At 44.9% G+C, this 20,006-nt stretch overlaps 1 protein-coding gene across 1 annotated transcript in view; it reads left to right on the top strand.

Moving 5' to 3' along the window:
* Positions 1-18,676, top strand: part of pik3r3b (phosphoinositide-3-kinase, regulatory subunit 3b (gamma)) — a 116,461-nt gene extending 97,785 nt beyond the window's left edge. Inside the window, exons 7-15 of the mRNA XM_066692538.1 lie at positions 5,258-5,369; positions 8,041-8,139; positions 8,401-8,581; positions 9,008-9,133; positions 9,252-9,394; positions 9,586-9,762; positions 10,186-10,260; positions 10,510-10,680; positions 12,476-18,676. Of these exons, the coding sequence (XP_066548635.1) occupies positions 5,258-5,369; positions 8,041-8,139; positions 8,401-8,581; positions 9,008-9,133; positions 9,252-9,394; positions 9,586-9,762; positions 10,186-10,260; positions 10,510-10,680; positions 12,476-12,674 (1,283 nt within the window). The 3' untranslated portion in view covers positions 12,675-18,676. The remainder of the gene's footprint in view (positions 1-5,257; positions 5,370-8,040; positions 8,140-8,400; positions 8,582-9,007; positions 9,134-9,251; positions 9,395-9,585; positions 9,763-10,185; positions 10,261-10,509; positions 10,681-12,475) is intronic.
* The last annotated feature ends 1,330 nt before the right edge of the window (positions 18,677-20,006 follow it).

Genomic DNA, 20,006 nt, shown 5'->3' with positions numbered 1-20,006 from the left:
ATATTGTGCCTGCAGATCTGGTTCCAGTTGTGGAGGGGTGTGAGTGGAGTCTGAGACCTGTTACTTGTTCAATTAATTCGTTACGTAAGGGCTGTTTATCTTTTTGTCTGGATCTTGATGGCAGGACTGCCACTGCGTTTTTCTTTTTAATAAAATCACACCAGTCGGTAAGGTTTATATTTGGCTGTTTTCTTCCTGTGCTCAGATCGAACTACATGCACAGTCCGGTCGTGTCGAGCAGATGTCACGTGGATGTCATAAATCGCAGTAGTGGTCAACGATGTTCCCCTCTTGCCCCTCCATTTCATTTGCCCCTCCGTCCTGTGAATGGTATTCATAACTCGCCCCATAGAGCCCCACCTACCCCCCCACCCCCTCTCCTCATGTGATCTCCTTATCCCCCATTTTTGTGCTTGGGATGTGCAGACCCCTTATGCCTGTCTGCCATTGGCTGGATCTGTCTCTGTTCAGAGATTAGTTCTGCCAGCACTGTCTGAATTTAGGATCAGGGATTTTTTTTATAGCCCCCCTCCCCAAGGCTGGCAGGGAAGGGAGGAGAGAGGGCTGGGGTTACCAGCAGGCTTTTTGCAGACACAGGCACAGTCTGAGTGCAAACACTTGCCCGGCACTTGGCTGCTTTTCGGAAGCGCAGCTCAGGAGCAGCTCGCGGTGCTCAGCGGAGACCACATCTGGTAATGGCAAGGACTGGACATGTGGCTTTATTCTTATTGCTTTTATTCCCTATTAATTCATATTGTGTATATATCGGCAGCTTTTTTTTTTTTTTTTTTCCTTCTCCTTTCCTGGTCTTCAAAGACTGAACTGTCTTTGCCTCTAGGCTAGTATGGCAATAAAACATACATTTAATATTTATATCAAATCCGGGGTCATGTGTTTGAGTGGCTGTCTGTGTGATCAGCAGTCAGTGAGTCAGTCTGGATGTACTGGAATACGAGTGCAGATATAAACTGGGTTGTGCTCTCGCTTATACCCGTAAAGGACCGGATTAAAACATTGCCGATTTTGACATCCTGCTCTCTTGCGTGATGAAAGACAATCTCGGCATAGAAGCTGCGCGGCACGTTGGAGGTCTGCAATTTTAACATTGTTTTGTAGCGACCACTTGCTTGTGCTGTATTTGGGGTAAATTTATAATGTTAGGAATTGCAAAGATATGATGCTTGTTAGAGCAGTGAATGTTTTGTTGGTTTTCCTCCGCGGTGGGGGGAGGTTAAGTGCCACGGGGGTCTGCATGGTCTGCTGTGCGCTGCAGTTTAATGCTGGGTCACTTCATGATATTTAATTTTCTCTTGACTCTAACATCTGTCTGTAGTGGAGTATGCTGAGCCATTCATTATATTAAGCCCTGGGAAATGTAGCCTACATCCTGGCTGCCACAGTGACCCTATTTCAGTGGGCTGTGCCATTGTAGCGGAGATGGTCTCCGAATCGGTCCGCGTTACTCTTTCCTAAATCGATGCTTCATTTGTCTCGGCTGGATAGTTTTCAAATGCTAATTTGAGTGTTGTAATGTAGTTTAATTTGTCAGAAGAACAAGAACTAAGGCCCTGTGCACACTCACTGTTTTCAGGCACTCTGTACTCTCTCCTTCAAGCGCTTGCTCAACACTCGGGGGCATTTAAGGGCAGAAACGATACGAGACTTGCGGTGGCGTTGATTACTGCACAGTGGAAGCTTTAGTCTGTGTGAATGAATATTCATAATTAAGTTTTCCCCAAAAATGCAATGCAGGTATTTAAAGGTTAAGAGCATTTGATTGTTTTACAGTTTTATTCAACGGGGCTTTTAATGTAGAGTGGCATATGAAAGGGCTTCCATTGAAGACGACGGGGGAGGGGGGTGGAGGTTTATCGCGTCTTGGTGTGCTGTGCTCTGGCCGTAGCGTTCGTTGCCCTGGTTTGTGCAGCTGAACTGCGATGCCTGCAGGCCGGCCCAATGCCAGTGGGGCTCAACGGCTGCAGGGAGCGCGGTCTCTGCAAATTCCTTTGTTCCTGCGAGCGTGTGAAGGACTTTATTTTGCATCCAAGGACCATTAAGACCAAAAATAAACATCTTTTCTCATCCTTGTGTTTTTCTAATGTGATCCCACGCTATTGTCACAAACTTCAGTAAGCAGTCTATGACCATTGCCCAGTGTAGGTGGTGAAGAGTAATCAATAGACAGTGAATTATTTCCTGACTTGTTGTGAGATGTGATTATCAATGAGGTATTGGCGCTGCAGTGTGAAGTGCATGCATCCACGAGGAGCTTTCACCTCTCCTGTCACTTATGCTCTCCTTGCATAACGCATCAGAAATCCCGCTTGCTGTATTTCCAGAGTTCTCGACAGTAGTCGGAGTTGTTCTGTAGGGCTTTGAACGTCCTCCTGAAGAGAAGCATTTCAGCTGTTCAGGCACATGTTCTCTGCCAGATGAGTTTCTCTCTCGCTCCCTCTCTCAGTAGTGCCGTTGTGGGGGGAGGGGACTGAAGTGAGAATACAGAAAGCGCTTACACTGGGAAACTGATCGAAGAGTTTTTTTTTTTTTTTTTTTTTTCCCCCACTACTAGGAACTACTTCTACACCTGCTTTTGGCATGTTGAAAGAGGGGGGGGGGGAAACATCTGTGCTGGAGTATTTCCCCTCCCATGGGCTCTACTTTCTGATCAGATCCTGAATTATTTTGGGGTTTTCCTTTATGGCCTATTTTCAGCATTCATACTTCATTAAACCTGGAGAGAGAACTTTCTCCACCTTCAGTTAAAACGGTGTGTGATCTTCCCAACATTGCAAGTTAAATGAGGATGTTTTATATTCACTGCTGTGCTACAAAAGGTTGCCGTAAGTCAAAGTATTGCGGTCAAAGAGGTGTCTATAGAAATGGTGACCAGCTCTCTCCAATACAGTTCCAGTACTGGAAATCTCCCCCCAACTTCCCTGGAATTGATGGCACGTTGCTGCTGGGGATGTTTTAATGTTCCTCCCCTGGCCGCCCACTCTTATTTCACTTTCAAGACCGTCTCTCTGATCAGCTGCTCCAGCAACATGTCCTGGCATGTCCTGACCCTGCGCGGGGGTTTCCCTGCTCATGTGTGGCATGGGGGCGGAGTCTAGAAAGTATTGGTAGAACATCTGTGGAATCCCCCCAGCTGTCCCATTGTGATGCAAGTGAACGGCAAGGCTAGTGTGACTCGTGTGAGCAGGATGGCAGGTTCATACAGCGGTATTGCCTAAGTGAATGTTGAATGTTTGCCTTGTGCTGTGAACGGCCATCTGTGCATCTGAACTGTTTTGGTGAGGTTTGTGGGGGGTGCCGTTTGGGGAGGAAGGGGGTAGGAGCGAGTGCATTTCGGTTCTTGTGGTTCTCCTGCATTCTGGCCTACTAGACAGCCGTTGTTGTGTGAAAATGTCAGTTTGCGCTGGAAGTTATGATTTACTGAGGTACCTCTATTGGTAAAGTAGTGCGATTTACTATTTTAATGCTAGTGGTTCGAGTTTGATTGCAGAGCATGTCGGTACATTTTTCCCTCTGAAAACTTCAACTCCTGTGAATCGAGTGCTGATGGTTGAAGCTCCCTTCAAAGGAATCCAAACGGGCCGAGCTGCAGCGCCTGCCTTAGTCTTGGTAGCCTTCACAGAAGGGTCTTGGCATTCCCGCAGTAACGGGTTAGACGCGTCCTCCAGCCAGGGCCCCCCAGTTCCTTGGCTGCTGCAAAATGAAAATGCATCGCAGCGCGCCTTTCTACTGCTGGCGGGTGCGACTGCGAGTGTGTCTGGGTCAGGGGCAGGTTAGTTTGGTTTGGGTTGGGGGGGGGGGGGTGCTGTGGTTACCAAGCTGAATACAGGAGCTACTGTCGGCCTGCGGGGTTTTTCCACAACTGCAGCCGTATCGAGCCCGGCACCTGGACAAGCATCTCTCATCCGCTTCTTCCTTCTGGGCTTTCTGGGTGGGGGCGTGTAGGGGCGCAGCAGCTGTTAACCCATTGCTGTGAGTTAATTTTAGCCCAAGAAATGTTGCATGCAGGCTCTGTTTAAAAGGTGGTTGTAATGTTTGCTGTAGCGGCTTGCCCGTGGATGCTTGCGTTTTCCTCCAAACCCCCTCATTATTTTAATTGATTTTGCATGATTGCAGGGGACATTTTAAATGCATCATTTTGTGCCTTTTTGAAGGTATGACCCGTAAGTCGAATCAAAGCTTGGTGACCTGAAGGAATCCAAGTGCCCCAGAGCTTTTGTCAGTTTTTCTGCATCGCCACACCGTTTAAACGCCCTTCCCTGACCCGGAGGTTTTGCTTCCTTTACAGTAAAGGCCATTGCGCCCGAAATCTGCTGTCAGCTGGTTAATTGCGTTTGTGAAAATGGAGACGACAATGCACGGCACGTCGGCAATTAGAGGCTGCCCAGAGCTGAAGCCTGCCTTGTGTACTGTAGCATGAAGTGGCGTATCTTCACCAGTCTAGCCCACGTCTGCCATTGTAATATTGTCTACTTAGTGTGGATTGGTGGTCCGATTTTTAAATGATTAAATACTATTTAGCTTTTTTTTATAGGACCCTCCCTTTCTTTCCTAGAGTGTGCGCTCTTTTGCCTACTGAATCGAGCCATCTCAAAAATTGAAATGTCCGCTACAGTACGTGTGCTCGTGTGGCCGTGCGTTAATTGGGTGCGTAACTCCCCGTCACAAACGGGAGACATGATTTCATAGGTCAGTGCCCATCTGAAGTCTCGGTCTTGTTTTGACGTTTTGTCTAAAACACGTGGGGGATGTGGTTTGATGGGTTAGTCCACTGATGCATGTCTCCAGCCCTTGATGGAAGCAGTCCAGAAGTTTATATTTTAAATGTAACTGCTTTAGACATGGGGAAGCAGCTTAATTGCTTCAGTGTAGTAAACTTTTACTTCAGGTAAGCAGGTAATTAAGACCTCAAACACGATGTGAACCAGCACCATTTGTGGCACTTGGTTCAGCCCGGAGGTGACCAACACTCGTCTTCTCATGCTCTGCTGGTTTCCACAGGTATAAAGTTAATGTGTATCGGTGGCCTGGTCCTCTCCCTTCATCCTCTGCTGTCCTCATGCACGGGCTGTATTCGGTGCATTCATACTGCCGTTTGCTCAGGTTTAATGGGCAGGAGGTGCCTGTGCAACCGCTGCCTCCTCCCCCATCTGTGCGATCGTGTACCTGCTCAGTGCTGTTGCTTTGTATAGTCGGGTTGAACACTTGTTCTAACTACCTGCTCTCCTCTCTTCTCCCCCAGCTCTTCCTCCGAAGCCACCCAAACCCATGACTCCAGTCAACACTAGCAGCATTAAGGATGCGTCCAGTGTGTCCCTGCAGGAGGCAGAATGGTACTGGGGAGATATATCAAGGTAAGATTAGGGATTTTATTTTTGATTCTGAATTTTCTCCAGATTTGCTAATCTGCATATTTTTATGGTGGCGAAGTGTCTGTGCCACATTTAGTTTGTCCTTTATTATAGATTATACTAGTATTAATAGTCATCCCCACCAGCGCGAGTGTTGCAGATCTTGTATTTGGTTAACACATTGACCTGAAGTCTTGGGTTATCGTTTTGCGCTCCCTTCAAATTATTGCTACTATGATACCTTCTTTAAAAAGGACAAAATCAATAAATAGTTTTCCTGAGGTCTTGTCCTGTGTGCCTGTGTTGAACTCGCGTTCTTCAGAGTAGACCATTCTGGCACTCCCTAGCCTATGGTCTTTTATTTTATTTAGTTTTGGCAGCTGCTTTAGATTAAGGGAAGAGGAGGCCAAGGGAAGATCCTAACACTCAATCGGCCAGGACTATTTTCCGAGCAAGCTGGTAAAACTCTCGGGTTTAGCAGATTAAAGTCCTGCTTAGTGCCTGGCTTTAGTCCCCATTTGATGTAGACATGGTGTAAGTACAGCTAAGGCCATCTAAAGCTGACGCACATATTTTAAAGCATAAAAAGCTCTGCCTCTCAAGCCCAGTACCTGCTGAAAGTGAAGAAGTGGCGAGTCTGTGGCCTGCTTGCTGTAACCTTTGTATGGAGATTGACGGCGTCCGTGTCTAATGTGAGCCTGGGCTGAATTGCTCATAATCCGGCAGCGTTTATTTCCTGGGCTCGGGTGCGACTGTCTGAGCAGCTTGCCTGTGGAGACGGGATTGGGGGAACTTCCATGTCTGAGCTTGTAATTTTTTAATAAATTGGTATTGGTGTGTGTAGTTATGCCAGATGCTTGACACTCCTTTTGTAGCAGTGCGTTCATCAGATTAAATGAGGGAACTTTTATTTAAATCGAGAGACTCTCCAAAGGCTTCTCCGATGGCAAAGGAACTTCACGCCCTCCTTATGGAAAGACCGGATCTCTTCAGTACCGATGCTGCATTTTCCCCTCTCCCATCATCTGGGCGGTTGTGGGTTTAGAAGCCGTTTCGAAGGCATGCTGAGAGTAGCTGACGGGAACCGTGGGGGCAGACACTCCGAAAGCCCCACAGCCGTGTCTGTTTGGCTGGGCAGCCGGAGGCGAGAGGGCAGGGGAAAAAGCAAAAAAAAAAAAAAAACTGCGGTATAAGCCCACAGGTTTTATATTTTGCTTTTGCATTTCCAGTTTTTCCACAGAATCTTGGAAAATGTAGTGGGTATCGAGCAAATTATAATGTGCGGCGTTGGAGCCGAGAGGGTGGCTGATAAATGCGTCCGTGCGGTAGCCGCTAAGCAGTCACCCCCACTCTACGGGTTAGTGGTGGAAAGTGGTTGACTTTTAAAATAATCCCAGTATGTGTGCAGCCCACGGTTTGCACCTCATCCTGGCTGCCAATCCACTGTGAAGCCAAACCTGTAAGACACCCTGTGTTGCTTTTTACTGTCCAGGTTTTTATTTTATTCATTTGTCTCCTCTGGTATGATGTCATGAGCTCTGCAGCTGCAGCACCCTGGCTCGTTAAATCTGCTTGCCTGTAGAGTTTATGGAAGGTAGTCATCACCCAGAGCAAGCCTACCATTATATGAGGGAGAGAATCTACAGCAAATTACTGAGTAATGCAAATCGGATGCTTTCCAGTGTCATGGGTCGCACGCGAGGTTACAGCCGGCCAGGCAGTGGCAAATCTGGACACTCGGGACTTGGGACATAGCTGGTTTGTTTAATTTTGTATGTATTTTTGCCTGCCTCTCCTATCATGGATCTGAGGTCTTCAGGATCTGCCAGGGCGAACTAGTTTGCATCCCTGCAGTAGTTTGCGGTGCGTGTGGGGCGCGGTTGTGGATGTTTCGCTCCGGTTTAGACTGGAATTCCTCTGTGGGCCATTCCTGTCTCTAGCCCTGCAGAAGGCTGTGCCGTTCCATGGGAATCCCCCTTGAGGTTCTGGCTATCGCCCACGGCCAAGTGTCGCCGCGCAACTCGCACGTCACGGCTGCCTGGAGGAATCTGCCCATACAGCTGCTGCCGCTGCTAATTTTAACTCCTCAGACTTCATGCGTCAGGTCGGCTGAGAGTGGGCTGCCGCTCTGAGACCAGGCGTGCCCAGACTCTTCCCATCAGGCTCAGACGGATCGGGGGTGGGGGGAGGTCTCCCAAGCTGCTCTTCAGACACGCTTCAGCACACAGAGCTGGGCTCAGGGTCTCTGCTTTGCTAAAGCCCGTCTGCGGGGAGGTGGACACCTCATTGGACACAGTGAATTCAGAGTGCTGTTAGAGAGGCAGCAGCTGCGTCTTTGAGAGGGAGGTGACTTATTGTTTTTACAGACGTGTTTGTACACTGGGGACATGAATTTAGCAACTGACCGTATGGGTTCACATGAAAGCAAAATGCACACTATACACTTTTGTGGACAAATGACATCTTTATCCGATGACCTCTTTGGTGGCCATGTTTTTTTTAATTTTTGCCGCAACTGTTGCCAATCCCAGGCAGAGAACCGTATATTGTAACCTAGATGGTGCCCAGAGGACCTCCCAAAGTCCTTGGGGCTAAGCAGGGCCTCAACACTATCCCTGCTCAGCACAACAGAGGGCCCTCGTTGGTTCTGACTGAGCTGTTCTTTCCCTCACAGGGAAGAGGTGAATGACAAGCTCCGAGACATGCCAGACGGTACATTCTTGGTCCGGGACGCCTCTACTAAGATGCAGGGCGACTACACCTTAACGCTAAGGTATGCTGACCGCTGCAGTATGGGTTCTGGTGGTTTGTTAGTGGGGGTGGGATGAGGGATGGGTCCTGTGTGTAGTTTCAGTTAATTAAGTAGTCGGCCTCTTCTGTTTATATCAAGATCCTGTGGCTTTGCATCCAAATTAGAATGTCGTTTTTGCCCTGTGTCCGTGTCGGTATGGGCAATTGAGCTGAACGTGTGCTTATACACACAAGGCTGCTTTGGGCATGGGAAGATGTCATGTTGTCCTTGTTTGTGTTGCAGGAAGGGTGGCAATAACAAGCTGATAAAGATTTATCACAGAGATGGCAAGTATGGTTTTTCGGACCCCTTGACCTTCAGCTCTGTTGTGGAGCTGATCAGCCATTATCGCCACGAGTCCCTGGCCCAGTACAACCCCAAGCTGGATGTGAAGCTCATGTACCCAATCTCTAGGTACCAGCAGGTATGAGCCTCATATTTTTTTCCTTCTCCTTCCCTGTGGCTTTATGCTCTTGAGGGAGCTTTTCTGGGGGTACACAGTCAAGAGCCTTCCCAAACTCTCTGAAGTGCCAGTAGTGTATAGGTGTTGAAGAGATTTGGTTAAACCGTGGCTTTGGGTAGGAGCTTTGGAGGAATGGTTACAGGCCACCACTGCAGCTTTCCAGTGCCAGAGCTGCCCACCATTGTTCCCTTGTGTCCTCTGACCAGTGAAATAACTTTTTCCTTCAAACCAGTTCATACTGCTTTATTGGCATTTTATATTGGTTAATGGTAACGTGGCAAAGTGGAGGCACTTTTGGCAGCACATCAAAGAGGCAGTTTTAGTGTTTTTCCATGAAGAGATCTTTCCATTCTAAATGTGGTTGCTTTTTTTCTTTTGTCCTGACAGGATCAGCTTGTGAAAGAAGACAATATAGATGCTGTGGGGAAGAAACTCCAGGAATATCATAATCAATATCAGGAGAAAAGCAAGGAGTACGACCGACTATATGAAGAGTACACACGAACGTCGCAGGTATGCAACTCTGCATCCCTTAGCAGGCTAGATGGGGTTAACGCTTCACAAACCATCTGCATTATTGTATAATCTTGAGGTTTTTGGATTAAACAGTCTTTTCCTCCCACCACGACAGGAAATCCAAATGAAGAGAACGGCAATCGAGGCTTTCAATGAAACAATCAAGATCTTCGAGGAGCAGTGTCACACGCAGGAGCGCTACAGCAAAGACTACATCGAGCGTTTCCGCAGGGAAGGCAACGACAAGGAGATCGAGAGGTCAGTGCCAGCTCTGTCCACAGGCAGGGAGAGGGCCGTCCTGCACATCAGGCCAGTTTGACCTGTAGGGATCTCTAGCAGAATATTACTCTGATGCAATATTTGTAGTTTTATAGTTACAATTTGCCAGTTAGAATAAATCTTTCCTCTCCTGAAGATTAATTTTTCCTCTCCGAACCCTACCCCCTCAGAATCATGATGAACTACGAGAAGCTGAAGTCGCGTCTGGGTGAGATTCATGACAGCAAGGTGCGCCTGGAACAGGACCTGAAGAATCAGGCACTGGACAACCGGGAGACGGACAAAAAAATGAACAGCCTGAAGCCCGATCTGATCCAGCTGCGCAAGATCCGGGACCAGTACCTCGTGTGAGTCGCATGTTCTGTCCTTGGGCGATTCTCCATTTAAAACAACAAGCCCAGAAACTCCATAATGCCACTCCCCCCCGAGACCCCGCCACGATGCCGCGTCCGCATCTCCTGTGATGCGTTTGCGCGTTTCCTGCTTTTTCTTTAAGTTTGCTTTTCTTATTTTCCAAGCTGTGGCACGAAATCAAACCATCCCCCGGCCCTTCCTTAACCAGATGGTTCGAATGAAGGTTCACGTCCTCATACTGTGGAATGGACTTCAAAATTGTTCCATTTATGTAGATTTTCAAAATCGGGAGGTGTCTCTATACAGGGATAGTAAGTTCAGGTGCTGATTTTTAGGATTTGAGTCTTTTGTATCATTCCCCTGCAGCACAAGGATTTCCACAGTTTCTCTAATGGCCTCTTTCTCCCTCCCCACAGCTGGCTCAATCACAAAGGCGTCCGTCAGAAACGAATTAATGACTGGTTGGGAATCAAGAATGAAAATATTGACGAGTAAGTACATTACGCTGCGCTTTATTCCCCCCCATGTTAATCACTTCAATTTCAGGTTGCTCTGCAGCTATATATAGTGCTGCTGCTAGCCAGGCTGTGTAAGAGGGGATTTTTATTTTTACCTCCCTCTTTTACAGACTGCTTTAAAATTCAGTGCTGGTCACTTATTTTGTTTAAGTTGTGCGCTGCAAAAGGTTAGGAACTTGGTTGAGTAAACGTCTAATATCTGTACCGTTGGTTCGTCTGCAGCACCTACTTTGTGAACGAGGAGGACGAGAACCTGCCGCACTATGACGAGAAGAGCTGGTTCGTCGGGGATCTGAACCGGACGCAGGCGGAGGACCTGCTGCTGGGAAAACCCGACGGCTCCTTCCTAATCAGAGAGAGCAGCAAGAAAGGGTGCTATGCGTGCTCTGTGGTGTAAGTACTCATCCCAGCTTCCATCACCGTTTAGTATAAGACTTGGTTGAGTTGGAGGAGCTTGTGGTTTGATACCCAGCAGAGGTGGAATCGCATGATCACGGTTGCGTTCTCTTCGGCAAATATAAACTGATCCGTCCCCACCAATTGGCTCTCGTGCTGCGGGAAACAATGTGATCGTTCACTGAATTTTACAAGAGTCCAGAATCGCCACACAACTCGTCCGTTTGGTCTTGGATCTCGGTTTCGATGCTCCAGAAGGTCCTCCTGCTCTCCTCTGATCGCCTGAATTCGGTACTTAAGTACGAGGATTCAAACCTAAAATCTCGCCAACCTCGTTGGGATTGGGGGTCCGTATGTGCCATTTAAAGCAAGGCACCCCACTATTTAATTTGGAGATTCATGTTTCCTTGCCACCGTTTACCAGACTGGTTCGATGTGTTTTGTAAATCGGATCGCTGTGGCTGACAGGCAGGCTGATGGAAGCACCAGAACGGTACAGAAAAGTTTTAATGAGCTTAGCTAAAGCCACTCCTGATGCTTGTACATGTGACGTTTACATCACCTTTTCCATTGTGCGATTGCCTGTATCACAGTGAGGACCTCGGGGTCAAACTCGCGCCGCTGTCTTTCCTGTGAGAGTACAGACTGAGGTGCAGGAGTGTGGTGAGGTGGGCATTAACAGATTTAGTTTTGCCACTTTGCTCAAACCACAGATTTTATTCTGCTCTTCTGCTTTCAATGAAATTTCTTGCTTTTCCCACGTCCTACTATTTTAATCCCCTTTTGTCTGCCTATTGTGTGGCTCTCTGTGCCATGCCCGTTTTGGGAGACGCTGGCATCAGTGTAGACCAGATTGGAGACCCATTGTCCCACTGCCTGGCACCTAACCAGCTCTCAGCAGGCCTTGAGTTTTTTTTTTTTTTTCCTTTTTTTTTCAAAAAGGGCAGTTTGAAATGGGTCTTTGTCTCTGCACGTCCATTCTTCAGTGCCTCACAATGAGACCAGTTCAGTAACTCTCCCCCCCCCCCTACAGTCTCCGCTCCGTCCAGACACCCTCTATCCTTCAGGGGTCACTGGCCGGCTGGAGAGGGTGTGCACATCTGTAGAGGCGTCTGAAAGCCGTGACTTCCTCCATACGGCTGTCCGCGTCCTGACCTGCGGTTGCACCCTCGTCACAGAATACAAGATGGTGTTCATGCCTTTTCTTTACCGTTTGGGGGGCTTTGAGTTGCATGCTGGTGATCAGTGCTGCACATAGTTTGGGTTTTTGCTCTGTCTAGATCTTGCAAACGGTGTCTGTATTTAGATTTGAAGAACTTTGCTGTTGGCTTTGCCTCCAGGGGAGGGGAGTGTGATGCATGAACCTGCAAGAGGGAAGGTTTTTTGTTGTATATCCTATGTAGTTCTTTTTTCACCTGGGATCAAAACAATTGATGTATACATTCATATAATAAGAGACTCCACTACAGAACCCCAGCTATTGACATGTTTGTCTAGTCCTAAATTCTTGTTTTAAAATGGTGCCATCTTATTTCTGGATTCTGCAAACAGTGGTCATTATCAAAGTTGTGCCAACTCCACGAATTGACCCTTTCATGCGAGAATTAGTTTAACGCAGCCCGTTTTAAAACTCAACTTCTGGACTGTTGGCCACAGCTGGCTTCTTGCACAGCCACTGTGATTCAAAACCTCTATCCAGAGCTAAACTGTTTCAGTGCAGCCCTTGGTTTGGTCTCGCTCCCTTGTCCACATGGTATTAACATCTGTTCTCATTTCTTTGCCCCCTCTGCAGCGTGGAAGGCGAGGTGAAGCACTGTGTGATCTACAGCACCCCCCGGGGATTTGGCTTCGCAGAGCCTTACAACCTTTACAGCACCCTGAAAGACCTAGTACTGCACTACCACCAGACTTCCCTGGTTCAGCACAACGACTCTCTCAACGTGCGGCTGGCATACCCCGTTTACGCACAAATGCCCCCTCTCCGCAGATGAATCCTGGGAGAAGAAAAGGGGGCTCGGGGGAGAGAGAAACGAAGAAGAGAAACTTGCTGCGACACACGTCAGCCACCTTGGAGTTATATATATTTTTTACTAGAACAATTTGAGGGCATTCTTTCTAAAGACTGCTTGATTTGCACAAGGAAGTTTTAATGTTCTGAATGTGAAACAGAAATGAAACGTCGGAAACCAGAGGCGGATTCGTCTCGACCTGAGTTCAGGTGACCAGGTGCTACCTAAACTCCAGCTGTGACTTTTTACACTGTTTATTTTTTTTTTTGTACACTTTTTTTTCTCCATCCTTCCTTTGGTCTAAATGAAAGGAACCAGAAATGGAAGTAATTGTTTTTCCCTCCATGTTAAGAGGGGTGGGGTGGGGGGGGGGGCAGGGAATGTAGCAAACCATCGCAGAAATGTGCCGGTTGTCATCCGAGACGCTGCCGGACTGCAGCGGGGGAAGAAGTTTTGTAGTCTTAAAGAAGAGCTCGCTTTTTAAACTGTAAGGACTCAAGCCACAGGAGGTTGTTTTTTTTTGTTTTTTTTTGGTATGTTTTACTTTAGTTTTCAGGCTTTTAGTTTGGCTGGACTTCCAGAACTGGCTAGTTTTCCTACAAAGCAGAAAAAAAAGTTTCTGTCCCGTAGAAACCGACCAAAGTTAGCCTTGGAGAAACTCCACTTAATGAATTAAGAGAAGAAAAAGTAAACTCAAAGATGCTTTGTTTTGTGCCACACATGAAAACCGTTTGGGTTCGCTCTTGTATAACACTAAAGCTCCAAAAGTGTATTCTGAACCAAATTGTACCCACTGAAATTCAGTTTGAAGCACTTATTTAAAAAGTAAAATGTCTACAGCTGCACATTTCAACACCAAATTTTGGAAAACAAAAAACCCTGAAACCCCTTTGTTTTGTGTGTGTGGTGGAAAATATAAGCGGTCCGTTTTAACATTGGGATGTTATATGCGATTGTTCTTTTATGGAACTTTAATAAGCTTTGAACGATTAAGCAGGTACAGCAGTTTTGCGTTTAAGAGTCAAAAAATGTTTTAGCAAATATGAATGGAAGGAAGTGCAATCCGATATTTATTGGTGGGATATACAGCTGCAGTATCCCCTGGTCAGTCGCACAGACAAGGCCGAAACAAATAAAAAAAATTCAAATGCACAATATACCCTTGAAGAAAACTGATTTTTATACTGGTCCTATTTATGGTGCTTGACTTTATAACCAGTCATCTCATTGGCTGCCTGTTTGGGATTTTTAAGTCGCATTAATAAAATAAAAGTTTTACATTCACAATGGCTATTTAGAGACTTTCTTGCAGGATCCTATCGCTTTTTGCCAGGTTTGATTGATATTTGCAAAGAGGATGGGCAACAAAATTCCTCGACAGCGTCACTGCGCTCCACCGAACCCCTAGCTGACCCCTTTTCTATACATTTTAACCACTGTTGTGGCAATGGTACAACTCAAGGTTATTCCATTACAAATGGGCCAACGCAGCAGCCGGGTTTGCGGTAAAAGATTTTTAAACCGCTTCCCATTCAGGCTTAAACTATTGGCTCGGCCTTCCCAATACACCGGATTATTATGGGTTCTCTTCATGCCAATTGGCTGCTTTTAATGCGTGTTATTTGAGAAGGAAAAGGTGGGGGTGAATCTAATCCAGGTAGTCACTCTCACTGATTTACCCAGAAGCCTTAAGGTTGCAGGTTTTTTTTTTTTTTTTGGGGGGGGGGGGGTGTCTGCAGTTTATAAAGTTCTGTCTTGAGATAATCATTAGTGCTAATCCAGGTAAACTGCAAATCTCTACAGTCCCTGTGGTGCTCTTTACGTGGCCATTGTGTGATGTTAACTTCTCCTGTGGTGTCTGTATAAAACAGGCCTGCAAAAAGGAGGATTGTAATTGTATACTTTGCAGACTGGTTACAAAGTCAGGCATTGATTAACACCCTTCCCCCTCCACACACGTACACACACTGAATAAATACAAAGTATGGAGGTAAAATAGCCAGTGAATAGGGGGGGTAGGCCATATCCTGTCTGTGGCTGCTCATAACCAGGAGTTTTTAGGTAGAGGGGGATCTAAAGCAATGCTTAGAGCTGGATCTGTCCTTCAGGGTTCAGTTCTGATGACTCCCAGGCTGAGACAGATGAACCGTTCCCCATAAAGCAGTTAGCCGACAGCCTGGAAACCCAAACCATCCAAACGCACTGATTTGCCTCCAGGCAAACCTGAGTTTGGGAAGCTGCACGGATGTATCTGATGCAAAGGTTTGTTATACAGAGCATCAACTTATACTTTTTTTTTTTTTTTTTTTTCCCCTTTACTCCCTGCCCCATGGCATACTGCACTATTGAAACGATACGAGTGGAGACGCTGGGCACTGCGAGAGTCCGGGCCGATGCGGGGGCCTGTTCAGAGAGAGTGCAGCGGTTTAACCCCCACGTCCCCAGCTGGTTCTTGGGTTCTTGAATGTTCTTGTGCTGCGAGGTCTAGGTCTTAGTCTTGTCAACAGAATAGTTAGTTTCCGCTTTGGGTTTTAAATCGCGGGGATAAGCGGACGTCTCTTGAATGTACGGTGGGATGCGGACAGACGTTCTTTTAGGGGTCTGCTTTCGTCACACTTCAGTGGCCTCTGCAAGCATCTGAAATCAGTGCATTCAGGGTATAGTTTGTGTGCTTTGCTGACGTTTTAACCACAGGCAGTCGTTTTGTGCTGGTAGTCTGGATTCAATTTGTTTAAACGCATCTCTGAACATCCTGGAATAAGCTAGGCTATGAAAGTGAAGCCTATGAATATTTGATGCATTTAAGATTTTTAATCCATTTTTATTTTATTTTTTAAATTGCAAAGACACTTGCTGTACCTGATGACTGGTCTTGCGGTTCAGCCCCAGTCCGGCCCTTTCCACAAGGCTGCGTCTCTGGTCAGAATCTCTTATACGGGAAAATCTCTCACTTCCTGGCGTTTTTATTTAATTTTTTTTGGTTAAGATGGTACATTCTTAATCTGTTTTTGTTTTTTTTGCTCTCTTCCACATCACAAGTATGTACATTTTTGCTAAGGTTGTAGGGCCACCCCCTCTGCACAATTTGTTTTTTCTTTTTTGGAGGGGAGAGATGCCTAAGCCGCCTCTGGCCCATAAACCTCACCCAGCCCTCTCACACCAAGCCAGCATGTCCGGACTGACTGAGGGAACGGCTCGACCGCGCTTTCCTCGGCTGTTGTGCTCCAGTCTATAAACTGTAAATCCATGACTTTATTTGAGTTGATCCCCATTCCCCCACAAGTTGTGTGAGGAACTAATCAGGACTTAAACGGGCCTGTTTCTATTACTTGAACTATTATTGCTCACTGTTGAATGTTTTTATGATGCATATATACAGGTATATAAAATCCTTTTCTGATGATATGGTACACAAGATGGGATTTAAATGTCTGGTGTGTGTGTGTGTGTGTGTGTGTGTATATATTTAAAAAAAAAAAAAAAAAAAAAAAAATCCCATGGGATTTTTCAATTCTTCTGGCTCAACAGACGAAACGGTCCGTTTTAGAGCATTGGTCATTCTTAAAAGCAACGTTTTGTTTTGCGTTTAATTTTAACACGGTTCGCGTGTCAAATGGTCACGTTAGCGGAGATAAGACCGACACTACACTTTGGTTTAGATCCCAAATGATGGTTTGAAGGAGGATTTTGTGTTTTTTTTTGCTTTTGTTCTGGCATTGAGACCAAAGATTTAAGTTGAATTTAATTTGAGACCGATAGTTTGAGGGATATTATTGAAAAGGTTCTTACAATAAAAAGCGGACGTGCTTTGTTTTTCTGAATGCCTTTTTGATAAATCCTGTAGTTGGGTTGCCACTTCAGTTAAACCCGATTTTAAATGGTGTTGGGAAATGCCAGCATGGACGGGGTGGTCATCCATATCTGTGCTTTAGATGAGGAACGATGTCTGTGTTTTGTTTAACAGACACTTTTCTCAGATTTAACTGAAGGCTGCGCTTTTCTGAATGCTTTTAACCTTGTAACTGTGCAGGCAAGAAGGATGTAACGAATGTGTTTTTGTATTTTGAGTTTTCTTTTCTGAATTTTCTTGTCACTTTTATATCAGTGTTTCTGTGACACAACCAACACTTGGTTCACCGGCAGAGCGTTTTTTTTGTTTAGTTTTGTTTTTTTGTTTTTTAACCAATATATGCATTTGTTTTCTTCAGTTTAGTCAGTATTGTATTTGCACACGAGCTGGTGCAAATGTCTTTCTCCATTTTAAATGCCTAAAGTCCTCTGTCCCCGGGTACTTGGGCTCGTCTCTCACAAAGTGATTGTCGTTCTCTGCAGGGCAGAAAGCGCTACGATTTGTACTGATCTGTGGGTTCTTGGTTCTTTCACTACAGATGAAAACAAAACCAAACAACGCAATATCCTTTTGTCTGTTCGCATTTCCAGGGTCAAAAGAGCATTGCTTGTGGTTCAACCAAGAAACTGGCTAAATCCGTGAATGAATGCTGTTGCTTTTTATCACCTGAGGAAAAGACGAAACCAAGCCGAGCAAACCTTGCATAATTTGGGTGGAAAATGATTGATGGTGGATAGACCAAAAGAATATAGTTCATGTTGACATCTTTCCCCGAGTGGTTTCTCTTTAAAAGACTAAGCCGAAGCTCCGGACGGCCAGAGTTTGGCCGATCCCGAACTGCAGCTAGAGCGGTCTGATTGAGGGAAATTAATTTTGAAATTTTCAGTTTTCCCCGCATAGCCCTGCAAAGTTTTATTTGCAGTTGGGTTTAATATGTTGAATATTTCACCAGGAATCTTTTTCTTCTGTTCATATGACTGCTGGCTTGCACAGAGTCCTGGCCACAGCTTACTAAAGGGATACTGCATCTTTAATGAAAGAAAACCCTGGCTCACCATTTTTCTTCCCCCCTTTTGACATATTTACAAAAACCCAGCATGCATCTTTGGTACTCTTGACTGTTGTTTTTTTGTGGAAAAAAAAAAAAAAGTTATTTGTCTGTTAATGGTGTATACAAACTGAATTTAATATAGCTGAGAATACAAGGCACTGCTTAACGCTGCAGCAATTTAGGACCCTGTACAACTGTAGTGGTTTTAAAAAAGATTAACATATATACAAAATTAAAAAAAAAAAAAAAAAAAAAAAGATATATACTGAGAAAGAGGCTATTGACCAGAGCAATACAGACTGTTTGGTTGTAATTGTTTCACTTTCCCTACATTTTCTTTTAATAAATAAACCAAATCCTTTGCCAATGCATATTTAAAGCTGTACACACCAAAAAAAAAAAAAAATACATTTCAAAACTTCCTGCTTTAAATGTTTTATCATAGTGATTGGCTTCGTTGAATATTCAATTAAAAAAATGCTGTTCTTTGTTGCACCTTATTCAGGTCATTTCAAGGCCTGCTCCGGAAACTTAATTAGGCCAATGACATGACTTTGTACTGTATTTGTCTGATCACATTAGATTGGATTATTTAAAATACAGTATAAGCAATAACACATTGGCTCTTACAGTCCATCTGTGGACAAAAGTAACTGGTGACACAAGGAGACTAAAATCTCAGTCTCATGCAAATGTGCTTCCATCTTCACTCGGTGAGTTTGAAGTTCACGCTACGTCTGTCCTTTGCTCTCCTGGAAAGCCCCGCCTGTGTCCGACTTACAATCCGCCGATTGGTCGTTGTTGTTGTACAGGATATTACAGACCCCGTTTTGTTATTGCGTTTCCTTCCTTCCTTCGTACATACGGCCTCTTTCTCAGTATCGCAACAATAATTGCTTCAGGCTTCTAGGTATCATTCAGTTACATTTTTCATCACAGTACAAATTTTTTCTTGTATCTGTTGCAATAGTTTGTATTGGTTGTAGAAATCTCCATTTGTTATGGGATAAACTCATGTATAACATTGACAAAACTCCACAATACTCATTTCTCTTGCAGAATAAAGAAAAATATTTTGTTCAATTGTGGTTGTTTGCATTGTCTTTCTTCCTGTAAAAGTCTGGTTACCTTTATTTAAAAAAAGAGACCAATGATTAATATTGTTTTTCTCAGAGTCTGGAGAGCCAATCCAGCAGACGACAGGTCTCTAAAGCTATGACCAGTGCATTAAACACCACTACCATCACAAAATCACTGCTATAACACGGCCCACCGCATTAATTACCGAGTGATAATTGTATCGCAGACTATGCTCACTGCCCAGCTACAGCTACAGCTCAGTAGATCACAGCCCAGTTACAACTGCAATATTATACTCTTCTCCATTTAAATTAGGCGTATGAAACTACATTTCTAAGCAAAGTCCCATCTGAGTTACAGCTACACCAGCACTTCTTGTGCCATAAAGCACAAAAGAGAAAGAAATTGTTGCAATAGCACTGCTTAGTGCGACTCAAATGAACCATGAATCGAATAGTACACAAGTGATTCATTTCCCAGATTAAGACAATGGTATAGATCATCATGAGTCCATTAAAACAATACAGTGCTGATATAACAGGACTGTACACGTGTTGTAAGCACACACGACCTTTTACACCATCATCATTAAACATGTCATGATGGATTGTATCCGCCGCCATTCCATCAAATGAGAACAGCGGTAGAATTTAAAAAAAGGCAATTCATCAGACCAAAATATGTTAAAACGTATTAGCAATTATTTCCAGAGCACAAAAACAGTTTGTCCTTTACAAAACTGCTTTCAGGCAAAAGGTTTCATTTCAACTCAACTCAAAAATTCTTATCAAACCTACGACATGAAATGAAAAGCAGTACTTTGAGAGACTTTGACCTACAGTTGGCTATCGATCAATCCATCAATTTGTATTTGTATAACACCCTATAGCCACAGAGTGCTGTACATACTACAACAAAATGAAACCTAAATAAACCTTTAACTTTAAATGAATTAAAATAAAGTAGGGCTGTCGGGTCAATTTTTACCTTCGAAGGTTCAAAGCTTCGTTGGTGCTAATTTGCATAATTTAACTACTAAGTACACAGTACTAAACACGACCATACGTTTCCATTATATTGCACAACATTTTGCTGTAAAGATTGCAGATAAAGAAACAATAAAGCAGAATAACAGGCATGCTGGCAAATTGGGGATAGTGCTCTTTCAGAAGAAATCAGTGTAATCGTATAATTTCAGTGTACAAATCAAATGTTTTAATTTAGATAGGCTATGTGGGGTCTTGATTTACTATTGTAACACTTGCGGGGGTTTCCAAGCAGTAGACACAACCCATCCTTGCGGGTGCAACAAGACGACAGCCCTAAAATGAAG

This window comes from Amia ocellicauda, chromosome 19 (assembly GCF_036373705.1).
Source record: "Amia ocellicauda isolate fAmiCal2 chromosome 19, fAmiCal2.hap1, whole genome shotgun sequence".
Taxonomy (NCBI): Eukaryota; Metazoa; Chordata; class Actinopteri; order Amiiformes; family Amiidae; genus Amia; species Amia ocellicauda.
The sequence above is the reverse complement of the archived record's forward strand: the minus strand, read 5'-3'. Positions and strand labels throughout refer to the sequence as shown.